The sequence below is a fragment of the Eptatretus burgeri genome, chromosome 2 (assembly GCF_056783735.1).
Source record: "Eptatretus burgeri isolate ZD-2024b chromosome 2, Ebu_testis_v1, whole genome shotgun sequence".
Lineage (NCBI taxonomy): Eukaryota > Metazoa > Chordata > Myxini > Myxiniformes > Myxinidae > Eptatretus > Eptatretus burgeri.
Genome location: NC_140962.1, coordinates 95,380,298 through 95,400,812, shown reverse-complemented (window position 1 = coordinate 95,400,812; position 20,515 = coordinate 95,380,298). Strand labels below are relative to the sequence as shown.

The following is a 20,515-nucleotide window of genomic DNA, read 5'->3' as shown; positions in this document are numbered from 1 at the left end:
TCCGAGGAGGAAATACAATGCAAGGCAAGGCAAGATCACAGAGTTAAGTTTATGGAAATATCTTATGGAGGTATCAAGCTATTTTACGATGGATAGACTACTTCTTGATACCAGGCATGCCTACTGTTTAAATCAAAATCCAACATGATGTAAATCGGTGAGTTTGGAAGAAATGTTCAGAGATTAAATTGACAAAGCTCAAATTATTGTTGTGAACAAAACAATTTTTTTAATGTTGTTTGCAAAATTTAATGGCAGACAACACTCATGAGAATGTGAATTCTGTTAACAGTTAATACATTCTTTCTGCCTATATGACTGTCACGCACCTCAAGACGGACGTTTGCGACGCTCTGAGGGTAGAGGTCCTACAATTGCTAGCTCGGTCAGCCATTCAGGTCAAGCAGATACCCATTCTTTTCATCTTCCCAAATGGTTTTAGTTTGGAGCGTAATTGCACCACAGAAGCAGACGAGTAACACCACCTTGATCATTTACAAATAATTTATTATTGTTGGATGAGAACAGAAAAATATATCACACAGAATAATAAATAATCAATTATAATCATACAAACCAGCAAGGGAATCTAAAGGACCAAAGGGGGATGGAAAAAAAAATAATAAAATGAGAGTGGAAGCATAACAACAACAAAAAAAAAACAAGGAGGAATCAGGCCTGATGGGAGGATGATGACAGTGACAGGCCACGAAGAGCAGGAGCCAGGAATCTTCTTCTTCTTTGCAATGCAGCATCAAGCTGTGAACAGCATCAATGGCTGAGAGCATGGCTGTGTCACTGATGCACTGCCCTCTGTAGGTCAGAGCATGAATTCGGAATTTCACCAAAGTGTCGGGGATAGGTCGCAAAATTTAATGTCCACCAACTAATGCCGGGAGATGGGACACTCAGTTTGACGTCCTTCCGAGAGATGGACCCCACATTGATTAATCACCCTGCCTGTGAAACACTGGGTTGGCAGTTTATAGCTAGGTAAGAATTTTGAACCCAGGCTGGACAGCTTCAAGGCGAGTGTGCATCCCTTTAGTCCATTGTGCAGCCAATAAGAGCCATTAATGATAGGTCAAAGGAGAGATGACCGGCATCAGCCATGGCTGATAAGCCATTGGCGTCGAGAAAAATCTCAGAGTGTGTCAGCAGCATACAAAGTGGCACCATAGGTGTAGGAGGCTGAAACTGATGGCATTTAAGCCACATATATAGTAGTGCAGGAGTGATAATACAGTCTCAAAGATACAGGAAAGGTGAGGCACGAGGATGTCGGTGGTAAGCAAAATGGCGGTTGATACTGTGAGGAAGCCCCAAGGGCAACGGCAGCCTGGAAACATCACAGATGAATTGTTGATTTGCTGCCAAATAAAAACCACCACTGATCTCTTCTGACTCCATGCAGCACAGAGTTTTTGTTGCCGTGTTCCGGGTCTGTGACAAGAACCAACTCTGAAAGCTGGACATGACTGGTCTGCCCCCAACTGCTCTGTCTAAAATCACCAACGAGACAGTTCTCACATCTTGTACCAGAATTCCTAAAACTCTCCATACCTGCCTTGATTCACTCTCTCCCACTCCTCAAATGTTGCTGGCACATCACTTTTATTTTCTCCCCAAGGTCCATCATCAGTCTCCATTTGAATTGACCTACAAATCAGGTTGGTTGGCTCAAGCAATGACTAGTTTGAAGCAGCTATAAGGAGAAAACATGCAAATACATGATAGAATGTCCAGCCAGCCTCCATACAGACCATGAGCAGGTAATGGGTAAAGTCTGGAATAAATTAACGAACCTACTAACTTAAATACCACCTCGTGGCCATCTCACACGTACCCTATGTGACCAAATTATGTAATATTGGTCGAGTACTCGCCATTCAGGTGATCTTGCTCCAAGTGAGCAACACATTCTTCTTGCACATCCCTTTATTTAGACAGTAGGCCAGTGGCCAAATGAGGTTTTGGGTGGCATACCCCTACCCAAGGTAGAACAAGTCACAACCTATTTTTTCTTGAAGAGGGATGTTTGGGGAGTTATAAAATCATGGTTGTGAACCTGAGATCATTGCACAACATTTTGAAAATCACGTTTACATATGTACCACTGCATACTGCAAAAATGGATTTAATCGCCACAGATTTTGACTCATATATTTGTTAATACTGGTGCTACAAACACAAATTTGGTACCAAAATGTGAGGAATGATGACATATATATCTGTAAAAACCATTTGTGATGTAACAAAGGCTTTTGTGTGACCTACAGGCAAAAATAGTGGAATTTTACTCAACAAATCAGCTTTGGGTTTACCAATAAATATCAACTAAACAATTAATTTCTTCAAAAGTATTTGAGTTGTATTACAACATATTACATCAAAATAACCCTCTATCATTCTCCTTTTTAGAAATATAACTCATAAAGATAAATCAGTTGAATTAAGAGTTATTACCGAAACCATATGTCACCCCCCTAAAAGTAACTGACATTGATTAATTTATAATACATGTATATGCATTAACCAAACAAGAATGATTTTAAATCCAGTTGAAGAAAATCAATTTTGAGCTTGATTGCCTTTTTCTAAAACTACTGATATATATATATATATATATATATATATATATATATATATATATATATATATATATATATATATATATATATATATATATATATATATATATATATATATATACTTATCTTTAATCATTTCATTTCAGATGCTTGTGCTGACAATTGATCTGCAATTATGGATCTGGAACCACCTGTTGTGAAGCGTCGTAAAATTGACACTGACCACTGCATCATATGCTTTAAACCCCTCAACGCTAAAAAGCAAGAAGTTGTAAAGAACCCAACATTTAATGGTTTGAGTGCAATCTTCAAAGCAAGTCAAATCAGAAAAGATGACGTTTACGAAAGTATCTGGCCTTTGCAAGACATATTGAATCTTGATTTGAAAGTATCATTCCACAAATCATGTCGGGCCAAGTATACCAGCAAGTCAAATATCTCCACATCCAACCCCAGTGAGAGTGACCAGCAGCCATGCACGTCTGTGGCAACAGAACACACAAGAATCAGCAGAAATGAAACAGCTGGGTTTGACATCAGGACTAACTGCTTCATTTGTGGAAAATCCATCACTTCCGAAAACAAGCTTACACCGGTATCTACAGGAACTGGATAGTCCACCAGAGAAAAAGTTCTGGCAGCAGCTGACAAAAGACAAGACAATAAAATACACATGCGCATGCTTGCCTTTCCAGATGTGTTCGCCTATGATGCCAAGTACCACAGGCTATGCTATTCACACTATATTTCAGAAAGGAACATCACTGCTGCAATTCGTAAATCAGGAGAGGAAACAATGGGCACATTACATGATGAAGCTTTTGATGAACTGAAATGTTATCTGGAACAAACTGTGTTCTCCAAAACTAAGACGGTGACAACCCTCGTTCATCTGAAAGATGAATACCTTGGAAATTTGGTTTCACTGGGTACCACGATTGCAGAACAGTATAAAACTTGGGAGTTGAAGGAGCGATTAACTAAATATTATGGTGACCAAATAGTCTGTGTAACATTTGATGGCCACACTGACATCATATGCTCTTCTTCTGTGACCTTATGTGATGCCCTGAGAAAAGTCACGATTCTGCAGAGCATGACTGATGAACCAGAATATGAAGACATCCCGTCTGATGTACCATAAGCCACAGATAGTGAAATGCATACTTTACATGCTGCAGCTGGTATCCCGAGGAAGCACATGGCTGATCTCGAGCATGTTGGAAATATATATGCACCTGTCGAGGAAACAGATATTCAGCACTGTGCAGAATTTGTTCCTAATACACTCTACGACTTTATTCAGTGGTGCACCAGTGAGAAATCACACACGAATGTAACCAGCTGTAGTGATGAAGGTGTTATGAAGAACAACCTGAGGACGATCGCCATTTGTCACAATATAATATCGCAGAGCCGTCGAGTGTACTCCACAACAACGCTTGGTTTAGCCTTGCAGGTGCATCATGAATTGGGAAGCAAGCATCTCATTGACATGCTTCATGAATTAGGACACTGTGTGTCCTATGATGAGGTGAGACGTTTCCTCACGTCTGTGGCTGTTGATCAAACTGCCTCGGAGGATATTTATATCCCCAAAGTTCTTCAAAACCTACGCTGCACCGACGATGACTGGAGGCAGAGAAGAACATGTCATCGTATCCCTGCAGGACTGACCTGCACTGAATTCTGCTCGTGTAGTGCAGACGATTCTGTTGTCTTTGACGACAGCACTGATGAAGAGCGTGACTGAACTTTTAAATGTACTACATGTATTACTTCATGTAATAGATGTACATAAGTTACAGTGCATGTTATGAATTCATTATCGTCATATGTGAAATAGCTTATATCAACATGATGTCTATAAAAGTCACTTTCACAATTGTGTCAGAATCTTAAGTCAATTCTTCATGTTGCATATCTGCTTTGGGATTTCTATCGGACAGCATTAGTGGGGCGACGTATGATTTCAGTTATAACTATATCATTTCAGTGACAATTATATCATAAGATATATTTTTCAAAGGGTAAATAAACTTGGATTATGTTGACGTAACAAGTATGACTGCAAGTCCAATATTTTTGAAGTAATTAATGTTTTTGTTGATATTTATTGGTAAACCCGAAGCTGATTTGTTGAGTAAAATTCCACTATTTTTGCCTGGAGGTCACACAAAAGCCTTTGTTACATCACAAATGGTTTTTACAGATATATATATATATATATATATATGTCATCATTCCTCACATTTTGGTACCAAATTTGTGTTTGTAGCACCAGTATTAACAAATATATGAGCCAATACGAGCCAAAATCTGTGGCGATTAAATCCATTTTTGCAGTCTGCAGTGGTACATATGTAAACGTGATTTTCAAAATGTTGTGCAATGATCTCAGGTTCACAACCATGATTTTCTAACTCCCAAACATCCCTCTTCAAGAAAAAATAGGTTGTGACTTGTTCTACCGTGGGTAGGGGTTTCTCACAATTTTAGGCCCCTTTTTTAATTTGGCCACTAGCCTACAGTGTATAGGCAACAGACCACTGCCTCGATCGCTCCCAGAAATGAAAAAAATCCGGGTTACGTACATTAAGCAAAAACAAGCGTACTGCTTATGCGCATATACAGTATAATACATCTCTGATAGTTCCAATTGCACTGGTCCATAGGCTGACACCAGAGGCCTGGATGAAGCCTGATGCACATATGTATACCGTCACTTTCACAAGGCCCGTGATGCATGTCAGCTCCGATCTTTCAATACCTGATGATCCTTTTAACAGTCACTTTGGTTGTTTTACACTGAGCATAAAAAACTTATCGGGAGGGCATGGCAATTATGAAGATGTCTTAGGCTTTCCATAGCACCAAAATCATGGACATTTCATTTCCTTTTTTCAGGATTAAATTGTGGGTGGCACCAAGTAAGCTGTCCAACCAATGGGTATTAAGATGACATACATACATACATACATACATACATACATACACTTCTTTTTCTTCTTCTTGCATATGGCAGCTTGGCTGCCGAGTAGCCATCATTTTGTTGGGGAGTGACCATGCCGCTGATGCTGTGCCCCTATACCAGTATAATGGTACAGTACTTATTTTGCCGACCTTGGAAGGATGACAGGCTGAATCAATCCCACCTGGTGTTAATTCAGCAGACAATGGGGCTTGAACTCAGGACCCTAAGATCCTGAGCCAGCCACCTTAACCGCTAAGCCAACGCCAGGCTTTTACAAACACTTACTCCACCATATATGTACATCCTCAATGGAATGTTTATAAAAAGTAATGCATGACATTATTTCACTGGCTCTCCAGACGAGATTCAACATTTTCATAACGATCTTTTTGGCTAGCCTGCCTGGTGTCAATAATTATTCAGATATCTCGGTTACTCAGCGGTACAATGGCTCGACCTTTAGAGGTCACTCAGATGGAAATCTCGCTGGTGACCGCTGTGAACTGTTCTTTGGCTATAAATAACCAATTAAAAATCGAACCAAGCAGTACAAATTCTTCTACTTCCAAATCAATATCGATATCAGAAACTTCGTAGGTTTTATGCAGTTTTCTATTCACCAGTAATACAATGAAAGCAAGAATCAAACGATGTCAAGCTTGCTTCCTCCAAAAATCACATTTTATTTCTTTCTAATTTGCATTCATAATCGATAGACCAATGTTGAAGCAACAATAAGCAGTAATCCACCAAGTAAAGAAAGTCTATGCGACAAATTGAGCATTTCAAGATCAACGGGATGTAGATATTACGAGTGCGTAAAAGACCACATTACCTGAGTGGGCTGTGAAGTCAGGAGCAGGTACAGAACTGGCTACGTTCCCAATGTGGGCAAGCACGTCCTCACTCACGCCCGTCGGTGGACACGACATGCTCTTGGGCCGTCCGTCCAGCGTGAAAAAACCTACAATTTGGCCAAAGCAGCAGCAAGTGGCCAGTTTCATGGTTTAATCCAATGATATAGTGCAGTACATACATTTGCAAATGCAATAAAAGGGTCAAGGACAAAAAAAAAAGGAAGAAAAAATAAGAAGAAATTACCAGGCCAGGGTGAGTCCAACCAGTGCTTGATATGCATTATCTTCTCATCTTTTGAACGAACGTATGCCTCCTCACAGATTTTATCATATTTAGATATCTCCTCCTGTGAACAATGCATCAGGCTCGAAAAACAAAACAAAACACACACACACACAATCATGCATCGCAGAACTTTACTTGGACAGAGATAGACACGGAACAAATGTCTTTTTGTGAACGATTTCAATATACCACCAACTGATTCGCCCAATTATCTAGAGCAAAATACATCTGCTGGTACAAAAGCAACTGCTAACGAGCTTTTCGTAGTTCACAAGCTGTGGAAAGCATTATTGGGATGATCTTGCTGCGAACAATAGCAAGGAAACAGGAAGGGCTATATGAAGCAAATGGAAACAATTAGATGTACAAGCAAGTCAAAAGGAACAAACAGTGAGGAAACCAAAGGATACATTGTGAACTACCTCGTATTCCTCATGCGTTACGACCCCAGTGTTTATGAGGTACTGCAAGTACTTCTCAAGAACAAGTGGCTGTTTGGAGATTTGCTTGTACATCAGGGGTTGTGTGAACATCGGTTCATCGATTTCATTGTGTCCATTCTTCCTGTAGCAAACCTAAGCGATAGGAAGGAAGTTGGGGCTCGGATTGGAACGGTTACAAAGACGAAAGAGGGGTGGGGGAAGTGGGTAAAGAGACGAGAGAAAAGATGCCAATCAATGACACAATTAGAAGCAGCTTAAAGGCACGTGTAAACGGACCAGGTCTATGACGACATCCTTGTGGAAGTCGTGACGCCATTGTGCAGCAACCTTGCACACGTGCAGCACAGCCTCTGGGTCATCTCCATTCACATGGAATATGGGAGCGTTGACCACACGCGCCACATCGGTGCAGTATGGGGATGAGCGGGAAGAACGGGGGTCTGTTGTGAAGCCAATCTGATGGAAGAATTAAAAGTGGTAATTGGTCAGGGAAGAGCAGCATGGGGCATGCAGGCATTCCGTTTGGAACATTCCAGGAAGATTAGGATAAGAAGAAGAGGAATAAGAAGAAGAGGAATAAGAAGAAGAGGAATAAGAAGAAGAGGAATAAGAAGAAGAGGAATAAGAAGAAGAGGAATAAGAAGAAGAGGAATAAGAAGAAGAGGAGGAGGAGGAGGAGGAGGAATAAGAGGAGGAGGAGGAATAAGAGGAGGAGGAGGAATAAGAGGAGGAGGAGTAAGAGGAGGAATAAGAGGAGGAGGAGGAGGAGGAATAAGAGGAGGAGGAGGAGGAATAAGAGGAGGAGGAGAAGGAAGCCAATTTAGTAAGTTTATGTTTCTCAATTTGCGGGTGTTCGAAAAATGAATTGCAAGTAATGTCCGTGGGCATGAGGATCTGGTGAGAGTGAAATAAGCAGGAAATAGAGCAGGTGAGAAATTCACAACACAGGGAAAAAAAAAAAAAAAAAAAAAAAAAAAAAAAGAGGAAAGACAATTACGAACGTCTGAGATTAGGGATATGGACCTGATTGTTGACAACAACATGAATGGTCCCATGTGTTGTGTAAGATGGAAGGTCACTCAGATGGAAGGTCTCGTATACAATGCCCTGCCCAGAAAATGCTGCATCTCCATGCATCAGAATAGACATCACCTGCGAAAAGAAAATCAATGGTTTAAAAATCTGGGGTGTGTGTTGTTTTTTTTTGTTTTTTTTTTTCCTCTGTCTCTGTCTCTGTCTCTCATCACCAGTTTTCAAATACTGCACAAAACACGAGCTAATCCTACCCTGCGGCCATCTGGGTCTCCACGATAAAACTGCTCCGCCTTGGTTTTTCCCTGCACGACAGGGTCCACCGCCTCCAAGTGAGAGGGGTTGGCCACAAGGGACAGCGTGATGTCCCTCTCAGTCACCCTGTTCCTGCGCTCATGGTACATTCCCAGGTGGTACTTCACATCGCCAGAACCCTGATCGGTCAGCCATCGTGATTTTAGGGAGAAGAGAACAGCGAGTCTTCAAAGAGATCAACAATGTCAAAGGTGAAGTAAGAAGGATGAATGGTTAAAAAGAAGAAAAAGGAAATGAAACTGAGGAAAAGAACCTTCAAAAGGAAACAAAATAAATTGCTAAAAGATCGTCACCTCATCTGCAGCTTCCAGTTTTGAGTCAAACTGGCAGAATATCTGCTCCAAGTCCTTTCTGATGACATTTGCCAGGACATTCAGACGCCCACTGCACGATAAAAGCACGTACATGTACATTGTACAAAGATATTTCATCAATATTTAATCTATGAATACATTATGGGAGATTATTTTCTTGTTGGGGAGATTGCACTTCGATCATCATGTACTGCACATGTTAGGTAAGGTTTGGTGGGGGTTAGGTTGGTCCATAGATAGGTCCGGGGGGAGGGAGGGGTGGGTGGGTCAAACGTTCCACTGTATTTGAATAACTAAATAAACAGATTGCCTCAATGGCGACATAATATTGTGAAGAGGGCCTTTAAACTGGTTAAAGTAATATCTCACGACAACAAAGCAACTACTCGTCGATGCAGTGTCGGTGTCGCATGACAAAAGTATGGGTATTTGCATATCATGCAGGTCACAAAACATGCAGAAATACAGACACACGTAGCATAACTCAAGTCAAAGTCAAAAGTCGATGCACATTTTCAGAACAAAAGTTTTCACCTCCATGCTATCCAGTCGCTCATTAATAATCATATAAATGAGAACCTCCTGAAAATGTGAAGTATTTATTCACTTCCCAAGTGGAAATATAGCTGAATGCTCCATAATTTTTTTCTTGTTCCCAACCCCTCCAACAAGGTTGGATATGGGGGACATTAAAATGAGCTCCGACCATGTACTTTTGTGTTCGTGATATCACAAAAACCTTGAAACATTTAGTTTTCATATTGCAGTTATCTATTCCTCGTGACATTGTCTCAACCTGATTAGAACATGGCAGTGATTGGCTGAATACTCTTGCCATGGCAACCATCTCGGTAACTTAGCTTGCGTCCGCGATATTTTAAAAACCGTTCAAGATTTAGCTTTCACACAACACAGATCTATTCCTCATACCGCCCAAAAGGTGGGGGACTGAGAGCACAAGCTTCTTGTTTTATTCGAAACAAATTCTCAACAACGAAAGACAGTGGGGCTTTAAAATTGATTTTTTTTCAACAGGCCCATTTCTGCAACATGTCCTACCGGTGGGGCATGCCCATGATGACATAGTCAACGCCCAGTTCACTCGACTGGTCGATGATAGTTTTGAGAGCAGGAATGAGGACTTCACAGCCTTCCACTCCAAACCGTTTCTCCGATGCCCACTTCCTGGCAAGAAATTCTTCAAAGCTGTCATTAAATAAAAAAGGAAAATGGTAGGATTGTCGAAGGCAAGAACAGTCGTTACATTAAAAACCTATAAAATAAAATAAAAATACATACAACCAACCACTAATTTTAAAGAAATTATGTTGTTTGTAAATTCTCGAAATTAATTTCATCTGAGAGGGTGGAGTGAAAGCACTTGCACTCCAAAAAAAATCAGCAGATTATTGAAAGTTCAGATATTTTTAGCATTGCATGGTTTTATGAGGCAAGATAACAAGGTTCCACAAACACGTTACACAATAGTCCAAAGAATGTCACAATATGCCAAAAAATGTTTGAGTCGTAAACATATTGTGACAGTTGTGAACTCCCGGGCAAGAATGAATCACCATGACATAAGGTAAAGTTAGTTAGGTCTCATCGCATTCTGTTTAGCTCTTAAGAATAGGCTGTATTTATGTGAATAGATATGCATTGTGATTGGCGTGATCACATGCCACACACGGACTCGCCACGAAAGCGCCAGGTGCATGGGTAAAGGATTGACGGCACTCGACAAGGAAAAGTGCGAACATACTGTACATAGTACTGACTGATGCTCTAAAATGACACTGTTCTTGTCAATAGGGTTCCCGGAGGGAGTCATTAAATGTTGAGTCTTGGTGTCCATGGTGTCCTGCTTTTTGAAGAATAATTTTCCATTATTTAATTTCTTAAGGGAGTCATAAATTGTTTTTAGTCTTGTGTTCATGGTGTCCCACTTTATGCGGAAAAAAAATTGTTTTCATCATGAGGCAGAATTTCAAGTGCTACCAAATGGCTAATATTACGAGTTGGTTAGACCGGGAACCATCAGCAATCTCCAATCGCAGCCCTCTTGTTTACTTTAGCAGTTTGTTTCATGCGCATTTTATTTACTTAAGCAGTTTGTTTGACGTGCATTTATAAAGGCTGATAATTTACAATAATGAACGTATTTGACTGTTATCACTGATAATTTGAAGAATTCACTCGAATGGATGAATATCATTGGAATAACCCAAACTATTGCACAGTACTATATATGCATGCGTATTGCAACAGTATGAAAATGCAGAAAACGGGAAAAGAGCTTGTTGCAAGAAAACAACGATCAAATATCAAGGTAAATGCATAGCTCTGCAAATGCAAGGCACATTCCCTCTCTCTCAGATAAATCCTCATCGTTTGAGAAGTTGACCATCATCTCAGTTTATTAAACAGCACATTTGAGATAGATTTGATCTTTTCGGATATTTTGGTGGGATACTCAACTACGCAGCACGAAACTCTGTGTACTTGCAGCAAAAATAACATTGATCAAATGAAGAGGATGATTATCGTAAAATATATTGGCAGAAAAACCATAAAACATTTTGCAAATGTGTGTGATAACATGTGTGTGTGTATATATATATATATATATATATATATATATATATATATATATATATATATATATATATATATATATATATATATATATAACAATTTATACCAAATGCAAGTCTGGCATGTTTATTTGCTTTGTATAACCCTCTCATAAACACCAAGTGATAAAACAAAGGGAAATGATGTCTGCCAGAATGTTGGATGGCATACCGAGTGCTGCGGACAAGACGAGCGAGAAGAGTGCGCCTGTCATCTGTTGAAATCGCCATGATTCCTGGAGTCTCAAATTTCTGCCGAATCCATTGGCACTGCTCCAAGTCATTGATAAACATGAACTCCACACCAATGTGTTGGCAGTATGCAGTCTGGATTGGAGGGAGGACTGTCAGTATCCGATGAAAATGTTAATTCTATCTACATACGTAGTAAGAAGCATGATTGTTATAGCACACTTGCTGGAAAAAAAAATCATGAAGAAGTGGTCAACTCTATCAGGTCACCAATTAACCAATGCTTCCAAAATAAACACTACCAACAGGATTCCTAGACAGCAAGATAACTTGGAAGGTGACATGCTCAGCAAAGAGATGCGCACATACCTGTCATTTCGGGATGCTTGAAAGGAGAAATCTTTTTTTTTTTTTTTGGAAGGACAACTCCATTTTAGAGAAGTTCCACATTTCAGAGATTTTTGACAATTTTATGGGGGGGATTTGCTTAAAGTGTTTTTAGGGAGGCCCAATTCCTCACTGCTTCTTCCCAAATAAATGACCCCATTAATACCTCTGCCACCGAAGGTGAAGGAGGTTATGTTTTCACCCGTCTGTCTGTTTGTGTGCAGGATATCTCAAAAGGTTGTGGACAGATTAGATGAAACTTGGTGGACGGTTGGGCGTGAGGCAAGGACAAATTGATTCGATTTTGGTGAAGATCTGAATACGAGATTTATTTCATTTTTCAAGTGATTCTTCACCTTTGAGAGATTGGGCCAAAAACGATATAGTAGTGTATCGCATGATATTTCAAAAATGTATTGGGCCTGATATGTTCTCGTGGATCAGGCATTGCGTGGAGGTATGTGCCCAACCGAGTGCCCTTCCAGTTACAATTATTATTTGCAGGATCTAAGGCTCTGACAATGCACACACATAAGATAACATTAGACTTAACTTTTTCTTTCAACCATCAAACAAGCACAGCTGGTGACCTTGGGGGAAGTGACAATTTCCTGGAGCACTCTGTGTGCTGGCAAAGGTAGCTTGCAACGTTGCTCTTCTCTCTTCAGTAAGAGGTGCAGTTGAGGATAAATACCCCCCCCCCCCTTTCCCTGCCTCCATGTCACAGGGTTTTGTCCCTGCTCTATCCTTCAAATGATGAACAATCAAGGAAGCAGCACGTACCATTGTTCAAGTCTTTGGTATGACTTGGCTGAGGAGAGGACATTTTAATCCCAATGCCTTTGGCCCCAAAACAGTAATACTTCCCCCAAAGTACAACCAACAGTAGGTAAGCAAATGATCCAAGGTTCAATCCCTGGCTATTTTGATGCAACTGAAACCAATGATGATGTTAGCGGAGTGCACTGTTCAAGCATGAAGTCTTTGAGGGGACAGTGATCCGGCTATTTCATCTCCAAATCACTCCTGGAAGTTCGCGATCCCATTGTATCATTTAAAAAAGTATGCCTTCAAACTGGTACTCTCGCCAAATTTCAAATGTCGATGAATTCCTTTTAGCCAAACTCGAATTATGTTCCAGGGAGCTTATGCCAAGGTATGTGGCCCCATCCATCCATGTGGGTGGTGAAATTCTCATGGAACTTGACAAAAAAATTTTCCTGTCGCGGTAAATCTCAAGCAAATATTTAAATACAAGAGTGGAAAAGAAATATTTTTCATGGTTGTGGGTACCGTTATTCTCTGAAAAGCAATACAAAAACATTTAATCAACAAACAGGATTAAACAAACAAGCAATTGACCTTAAGAGCAACGCACATTCAACAACGATAAAACACGATTCACAAACACATTGTTAATCCGAGAAATATTGACATTACAAGTTAAAGTGCATCATTACCTCGAGTCGATGTACAATTTCTCGCAAAGAGAGCTCTGGTTTACCACCTCCGATGAAGGTTGTGGTCGGAAGGCGAAACATCTGGTCTAAGCTCTTTTCGCTAAATCCATAAAATCCTGCCGTGAGATGGATGGAAACAAGTGAAAATTATTTTTGAATTTTGAATGAACAAACGAAATTGGGGGGGGGGGAGGGGGAGGAGTTATCACATGAGCTGGGTCATGTATTTACAAAAGGGGGTGAAAATAACCAAAACTCAAATCAAGTAAAAGTTGAGAAAAAATGAAAAAGATAATTGGCAAGCATTTGAACCTACCAAGTTTATCTGGAGAGGTGATAATGTCAGTGGGTACGTTGGAGCAAAGATCAGCATCCAGAATGCCCAAGGGATCAAGCTTTGCTGCATTGTGACCCCGAATCTGCAAAGATACACTCAACCATCATGGCACAGCACTAAAAAAAAACCCCCAAAAAACAAGTTTTCAAAGCAAGATAAATTTCCTTGTACTATAATGAGCCATGAACGAAGAAAAATAAAGAAATGAATGAATGAATGAATAAATAAATAAATAAATAAATAAATCTTAGCAATGATACAGTGAAATAAATGCACTTGTAAAAGGGAAGGTCAATGTGCTCTGCAAGACATCAGCAAATTGGATGCAAGTACTTAATCATAGACACCACCTAGATGAGCAAGATCCGAACACAATCACGAGTGGTTACAAGTGCAGAGCACGAGCTCAGCACCAGACCTCAAAAAAGGTACCAATTAAGACACGATGCCCTCCCTACTGCAGGTTACCCATTTTGAACCAAGTTCTCTGCCAATATGCCTCAGCTTCGAATGGCCTGCAATAACAGTTCTGGAAATGTCAGTCATGTGGAATGACAGCTGTTGATGAAATGATAAATGCAACGAGTGGGTAATTGCTCAGGTTTTATTTATTTTAAACTCGACGAAGAGCTTGTATGTGCATCACATGCATGGCAAACACATTAGGAAACATCAGTGTACTCGTAAATTTACGCGAAGAACATTAGTGGACAATTGGAAAAAAATTCACCAGAAATGGTATCTATTACAATATATGGTTATGAATTTGCCGGCTGGGTCACGAGGGGCTTCTCGAACCCGCTTCCCGAATTTTGACCCTGAAGCCGACGAGCCACAGACAACTCCATGGCACAATGGGTTGCTAAGCAACCATGGACGCCGTCTGAGACGATTAACTTGGGTAGCGTCTTCGCTTCCATTTCCAGTGTTAAACTTCCTGGCAAATTAATCCACCCAGATAGGGAACCACTCTCTCGATGCCCCACTCCTCGAAATCAAGAATGGCCAAACTGAACCATAAGTGGGACATCGGCTCATCTATGACCGTAGCAAAACTCCATTCCACGATTTACAGACTAGTGTCAAACCAAGAGAAAGAGACAAGCAGGCATGTTCGAAGCAAATGGTCATTTTAACATATAAACATGTCTATACATGCATTGCAGTGTCCAAAAGAAAGTCTTACCCTGATACACGCAAGCCCCTTAGACAGTCACCTTGTCATGAAACTACAGACAAAGACGCCTCATTAACCCAGGAAATTAGACAAGTAAGAGTGATAGACAGAGAGATAAAGAAGGCAGGGCTTGTTGGCGATCCCTCACTCCCCTGACGTAGGTATGCGGGCTTGCGTTGGTCCCAGAGTGAAAGGGGGAGGGGAAGAAAGAAGAGAGGGTTATGGTGTGATGCACCACGTAGACAGAGATGCGGATGTATGCTTCGTAATGCGATAGAGGAAATTGTGAATGTGAATCAGTTTTAGCTCTCATACGAGCCTTGACATCGTATTAAAAAATAAAAATAAAAAAGTAACCCAGCTCCGAACGAGTCAAGGGAGCAACCGTTGATTGCTCTTGTGCGTTCCAAGTGAACGATTAGAACTGGCGAAAGAAAGAGAAAGATTGTGCAAATCAGTACGTTTGCCGGCACATCCAGGGAAAGAGCTTCACAGTTCGTCAGCACACGCTTCGCAGCTGGCTCGAGTGCTCCCAGCAGAGCTCGTCCAACAGAGTTTCGCGTCCAACCAGCTCGTTCCTCCAAGATTCCGTCTGGTTCTCGTTGTTCCTTGGACGCACATGACGCTGAGTTCTGGGATGCCGGACTTAAAAAAGCCCTTCGAGAGGCGTGGACATGGACCTAGCACTGCTTGTTCCTCACGGGTGCTGCCTTCTAATTGGAGCATTGCTGTTGTCATGCTATGCACATTGGTTCGCGATTTTTCCTGGTGTATTCGCTCCGATGTCCGTTGGCACACAAAATTACCATCCTTCCCCATTGTCTCGGGTCACTCACCTGCATTTTTTGTGCACCGCTCCTTCCCAATTCCATGTCCAGGCGATGCATGACATCATCGAAGGGCACCGAAGGGAGTACTCAGTTTTTTTTACTCCATTTGTTGTGGGTTTTTTTGTCCGGGTGATAAATCAGCCATCCTTTGAGCAAGGAAGCTGAAATTTGGGAACAAAAGTGAATGTGTGATTTGGCAAAAATAATTTTTATTTTGTGATCAATCAATTAATTGATTAATTAAATTTATTAATTCTTTATTTTCTTTCCCTATTGGGCAATATCTCAGGCACTTTTTGAGAAAGGAAACTGATATTTGGACACCACAGTGAACAAGTGATTTGGCTATAAAATATATTGTTGCGGGCAGGGGATCGGGTGAGAAGACCACCAGGGGAGGAAGCTATCTCTGGTTCCCACCAGACTCCCCGGAATTGCACACGGATAATTCCTTGACGGGGCAGGTCGCTCACCGAACGCCAATAACTCAACCACGTGACTTAAGGTCCTCAGTCTAGTTTATCCGGTTACCTAAAAAATAATCACGTGATCTAATTGCCGAGGGACACACCCTCGGTACGCCTTGTCCGAACCAGATCACTTCACAGGATGAGATGCAGCTGAGCGACACTGCAAAGGACGTACTGGCTAAAAGGAACGGATCGTTGGGAAGAAAGTCCCGGCGAGGCGAGGATACAGACCATGCTGGATCAATGAAAGAAAAGACAAAAACGAGCTGGGAACATTTCTACAAAGGATTTATTACAGGCAGGTGTGGAAAAAAAAAATGCAGCACAATGAATAGATTTTATTGTTGTGTGTGAGCAGAGATAGGAAGAAAAGTGTGATGTAACAATAATACAAGCAACTTACAAAAGCAGACAGAGCAGAGTTAACCCGATGTAATTCTTCTACACTCTTAACTTAAACGAGGACAGGTGTTACGACATGCACGCATGCACCCCGATGAAGAAGAGTTAATGAGAAGAAAAAGGAGAGGAGATGAGGCTAACGGTCTCTCAATACCTTGCACGATTGACCGACCGTGCCACCCAGAACGTTGTGGGGGGGATGCTCCGCTGGGCGATACCTCCCTGACAGCTAGTGCGTCATCTTCCGCTTTGTGGAACTTCGTGCAGCTAAGCGTTGATCCAGAGAATGGGGCGTGACCGTCAGGCGTGAAGGAAGGACTTTTGGCGGAGTCAGAAGCCAGTGGGTGGAGAAAGGCGGAGTCCGAAGCAAGTGGGCGGATTGGCCACAGCAGGCAGGTGGGTGGATGGGAGGAGTCAGTGGCGAGTCGGTGAAGGGCAGAGCCAGCAGGTGAACACAAAGACGAATCCCAGGCTCAACAGAGCAGGACGAGCCGACAGGAACCAGGAGCGATGAGCAGGAACGGAAAACCACTGGCAGACGGGGAACGCACGAACGGCCCCGCGACCAGTCCTTTTATAGACACTGTGGTGCGGGGCGGGGCGATGACCCAAAGCGATGTGTCGTCACCTGAATCGGGCGCTCTGGTTGGGCCCCGGGCAGCACACGGCCCAGCTGTGATGGCCGGAAGCGGCTCCACTTTACATCTGGCAAGATTATTCCAAGCTACGGAATCGTCTCGCTCCGAATACCGTGACACGAATCTCCCTGCACCGAACTCCCGGTCCGTGCCCTGGAGACCAGCCGTCCATACGCCATGTGGCCCGAGCCGCACAGCATGCCTCTGCCTGGCAGCAGCCTCGCCGGGAGGAGAGGCGAGAAGACGTCCTCCGACCATGGGAGACACCCGCGGTGATCAGCGAAGACCGACGGTAAGATGCCATGGTAACACATGCGCAGACCCAAGCACGAAGTGTGCCATTCGTGCCCTGCTCCGTGTGAGATAATAGATTATCCCGGGACTGCAAGTGGGTCTGCCGCCATTCAACACGTGGCCATTTATCAAAGGTGCCGTTGTGTGCATGGTGCCAGCACTGATCTGTGTCAGGGAATTGAGGGAAAAGTTTGGATATAATTATTAGATGGGGATTCAGATTGAAAAGGAGACAGATATAATTATTAAACTGAGATTTGGATTGAAGAAGAGTGCGCCACATGCATACTGTAATTTTTTTGCACTTGGTGTGCCGCTCCGTCTTTTCCTCGGCACAGCATTCCTGCAGCGCGCCGTTAGGTTGGTTATCCTTCTGGTCTCGACACGACATTCCTGCAGCGACGCGGTCGTGTTGGTTACTCTTCTAGTCACCTGAACAGTGGGTGGGGGGTTATCGTTGTGTGGGTGGGGTGCACGTGTTCCGTGCACCATCGGCGTTTGGCATTGGTTTTCCGCGTTTTTCACAGATGGCTATCTGAGCTGAGTGCCTGCAGGCCTCGTGAGGACCCCTTGCTTGGATTTATCTCAGGAATAGAGAAAAAAAAAAAAAAGAATAGGAATGAGGTTCAGAGGTTTAATCAGACCTAACTATGACATTTACACAACGCACTGTCCCGTTCGACCCACCAGACAAGAAGGAAGGGACTATCTGAACGTACATTAATGAAATAACTGACTGGGGACCACAGTATGTTGGCTGCTGTTGGTGTTTGAGGGATGCGGTTTCCTGAACAGCAACAATATATATATATATATATATATATATATATATATATATATATATATATATATATATATATATATATATATATATATATATATATATATATCTTCTTCTTCTCCTTTCGGCTGCTCCCGTTAGGGGTCGCCACAGCGGATCATCCGATCCGCATAGTGATTTGGCACATGTTTTACGCCGGATGCCCTTCCTGACAACCCTGGTCGCCTCTTACGACACAGGGATATGGTACACCTATTTTAACCGGGGTATACACCGGCCCAGTACACTGGTACTCATTTCGCCGACCTCGGAAGGATGACAGGCTGAGTCAACCCCCTGGTGTATTAATTCAGTGGCCCAACGGGGCTTGAACTCAGGACCTTTTGGATCCCAAGCCGCTGCCCTAACCACTGCGCCAACACACCAGGCTTTTATATATATATATATATATATATATATATATATATATATATATATATATATATATATATATATATATATATATATATATATATATATATATATATATATATATAAATAATGTTGCGAATTCGCGCCCGCCGGCGTGCGAACGGCCGCGTAACTCGAATCGAACTCGAATCGCGGCACGTCGCCCACCGGACGGACAGTTCTGTCGTGACCCTCTCGGACCAACGCCGAGAGCTAGTCACGGGTGGGCCTTTCGACCTCACCACAATCGTGCCAATCGGCCACCCGCGTAGGATAGGGTTGTTCGCCAAACCCGACCTACCTAAGTACCCACGCGAATGGTAAACCGGGCGATCGTACCTCGCCACAGGTCGACTCCGGACACGAGCCGCTTGGGCGGCCCGTTCCGTCCTATCGGGATAACCGAGCGGTGTTATCGTCGACCTGGATGGTTCAGATTAATTACCGGGATGTTGCACCCACTACGAACCCTTTACGTGAAGCAGGATGGAGAGTCAATGGAGAACAGACAAAGCGAAACGGGCACAGTTCAACAAGCAAGCACTTTATTACCCGGCACACGGAAAGCACGTATATATAGCCATACAGAATCAAAATGCACATAAAGCAAATGTAAGAGTTAAAACCGACTACGCGCACACACGGCAACACATACAGTTTTACTTCACAGACGGCGCCAACACACATTTACACAAAAGCAAAGGAAAGAAGCCACCCTCACAGACAAGGAGGCAGACAGGCCCGTAGGCCAAATGTGCGCGTGACCTGGAGGAGCGGCCAGGTCCGCGAGATCGGGGAGGTCTTACCCGCGTCCTCGTGACGCATTGGCGGGCAAGCCGCAAATGTGGCCGCGCCACTGTGCCCCGACTCCGTGCCCCTTGGTGGGTTTCGTTGGCACGACCTTTGGGGTAGGGTGGGAACGGGGCCCCCTTTTGCACTATCTCAGCGTGGGGAAAAGGGGGAATTGTTGATGCCCTGGGGGAGGAGAATGGCTGGCTGGCTTGGGTCCCGCAACGAGACGAGCGATCCCCCACACCACAACCTCGTCGCCGACCGCCGTCCTTCTTGCCTTGGACCCGAGCTCCTTTGCTTGCAGTTCCACCGCGCTCACTCCCCTCAACTCCGCCAACGCAACGCTCCTTGTCCCCAAGAGCAACCTCTCGACGACACTCTCCAAGCAACTCCAAAACCCAACTCTTTAATTCGCCTTGCACTCGCCTTTTTATAGGCGGCAGGAGCAGCCAGTGTGCAAATTTTAGGATCAGAACGCGAGTGGAGGCGGGGCCACGCCCCCCCCCCCGGTCAGCCATTGGTCGGGAAAAAATGGGCGTGAAACTCTCCTGATCCTAAAATTTGCATATACGGACTTCACATACACACGCTTGGAGGCGGGGCCAAGCCGCCCCGCGCTCGCCAATTGGACGGAGGAGAAGTGGACGTGAAGCATTTCTGATCCGAATTTTCCCCTCGGAGCTTGGTGCGTTCGGCACCAATCGCCGAACGGGCCCGAGACAGCCTGACGTTCAGTGTTCACAGGTGGTGCGGGAATGACCATAGAAGCGATGATGTGGGATGAATTCGTGAAGGTAAAGGCGAAGGTGGTGGAGGGTCTTCTGTGGTGAGGGTTGGCATTGTGGTTGTTGTCTGCGGGT

General features: G+C 43.1%; 2 protein-coding genes and 1 pseudogene across 9 annotated transcripts in view; 2 read left to right on the top strand and 1 right to left on the bottom strand.

Moving 5' to 3' along the window:
- The window catches only part of LOC147032609 (2-oxoglutarate dehydrogenase complex component E1-like), a 90,022-nt gene that overhangs the window by 49,746 nt on the left and 19,761 nt on the right, over positions 1-20,515 (bottom strand). For all 4 annotated transcript variants that reach the window (XM_085870371.1, XM_085870375.1, XM_085870374.1 and 1 more), the window contains exons 4-14: positions 13,801-13,903; positions 13,485-13,600; positions 11,618-11,772; positions 9,872-10,018; positions 8,792-8,882; positions 8,438-8,617; positions 8,175-8,303; positions 7,428-7,607; positions 7,131-7,283; positions 6,667-6,769; positions 6,401-6,529 (exon numbers count right to left, since the gene is read on the bottom strand). In XM_085870371.1, coding sequence (XP_085726497.1) covers positions 6,401-6,529; positions 6,667-6,769; positions 7,131-7,283; positions 7,428-7,607; positions 8,175-8,303; positions 8,438-8,617; positions 8,792-8,882; positions 9,872-10,018; positions 11,618-11,772; positions 13,485-13,600; positions 13,801-13,903 — 1,486 coding nt within the window. The remainder of the gene's footprint in view (positions 1-6,400; positions 6,530-6,666; positions 6,770-7,130; positions 7,284-7,427; positions 7,608-8,174; positions 8,304-8,437; positions 8,618-8,791; positions 8,883-9,871; positions 10,019-11,617; positions 11,773-13,484; positions 13,601-13,800; positions 13,904-20,515) is intronic.
- LOC147032610 (uncharacterized) overlaps positions 1-20,515 on the top strand; it is a 62,403-nt gene that overhangs the window by 28,775 nt on the left and 13,113 nt on the right. For 2 of the 5 annotated variants that reach the window (XR_015055248.1, XM_085870382.1), the window contains exons 1-2: positions 10,013-10,397; positions 11,081-11,141. Coding sequence is in view for 1 of the 5 variants with exons in the window: in XM_085870382.1 (XP_085726508.1) it covers positions 10,258-10,397; positions 11,081-11,141 (201 nt within the window). In the remaining 4 variants the exon portion in view is untranslated. Of the gene's footprint in view, positions 1-10,012; positions 10,398-11,080; positions 11,142-11,600; positions 12,226-20,515 lie in introns of those variants that run through there. The other 3 variants (XR_015055249.1, XR_015055251.1, XR_015055250.1) reach the window with 3 other exon arrangements.
- On the top strand, positions 3,265-4,654 carry LOC147032611 (uncharacterized; annotated as a pseudogene).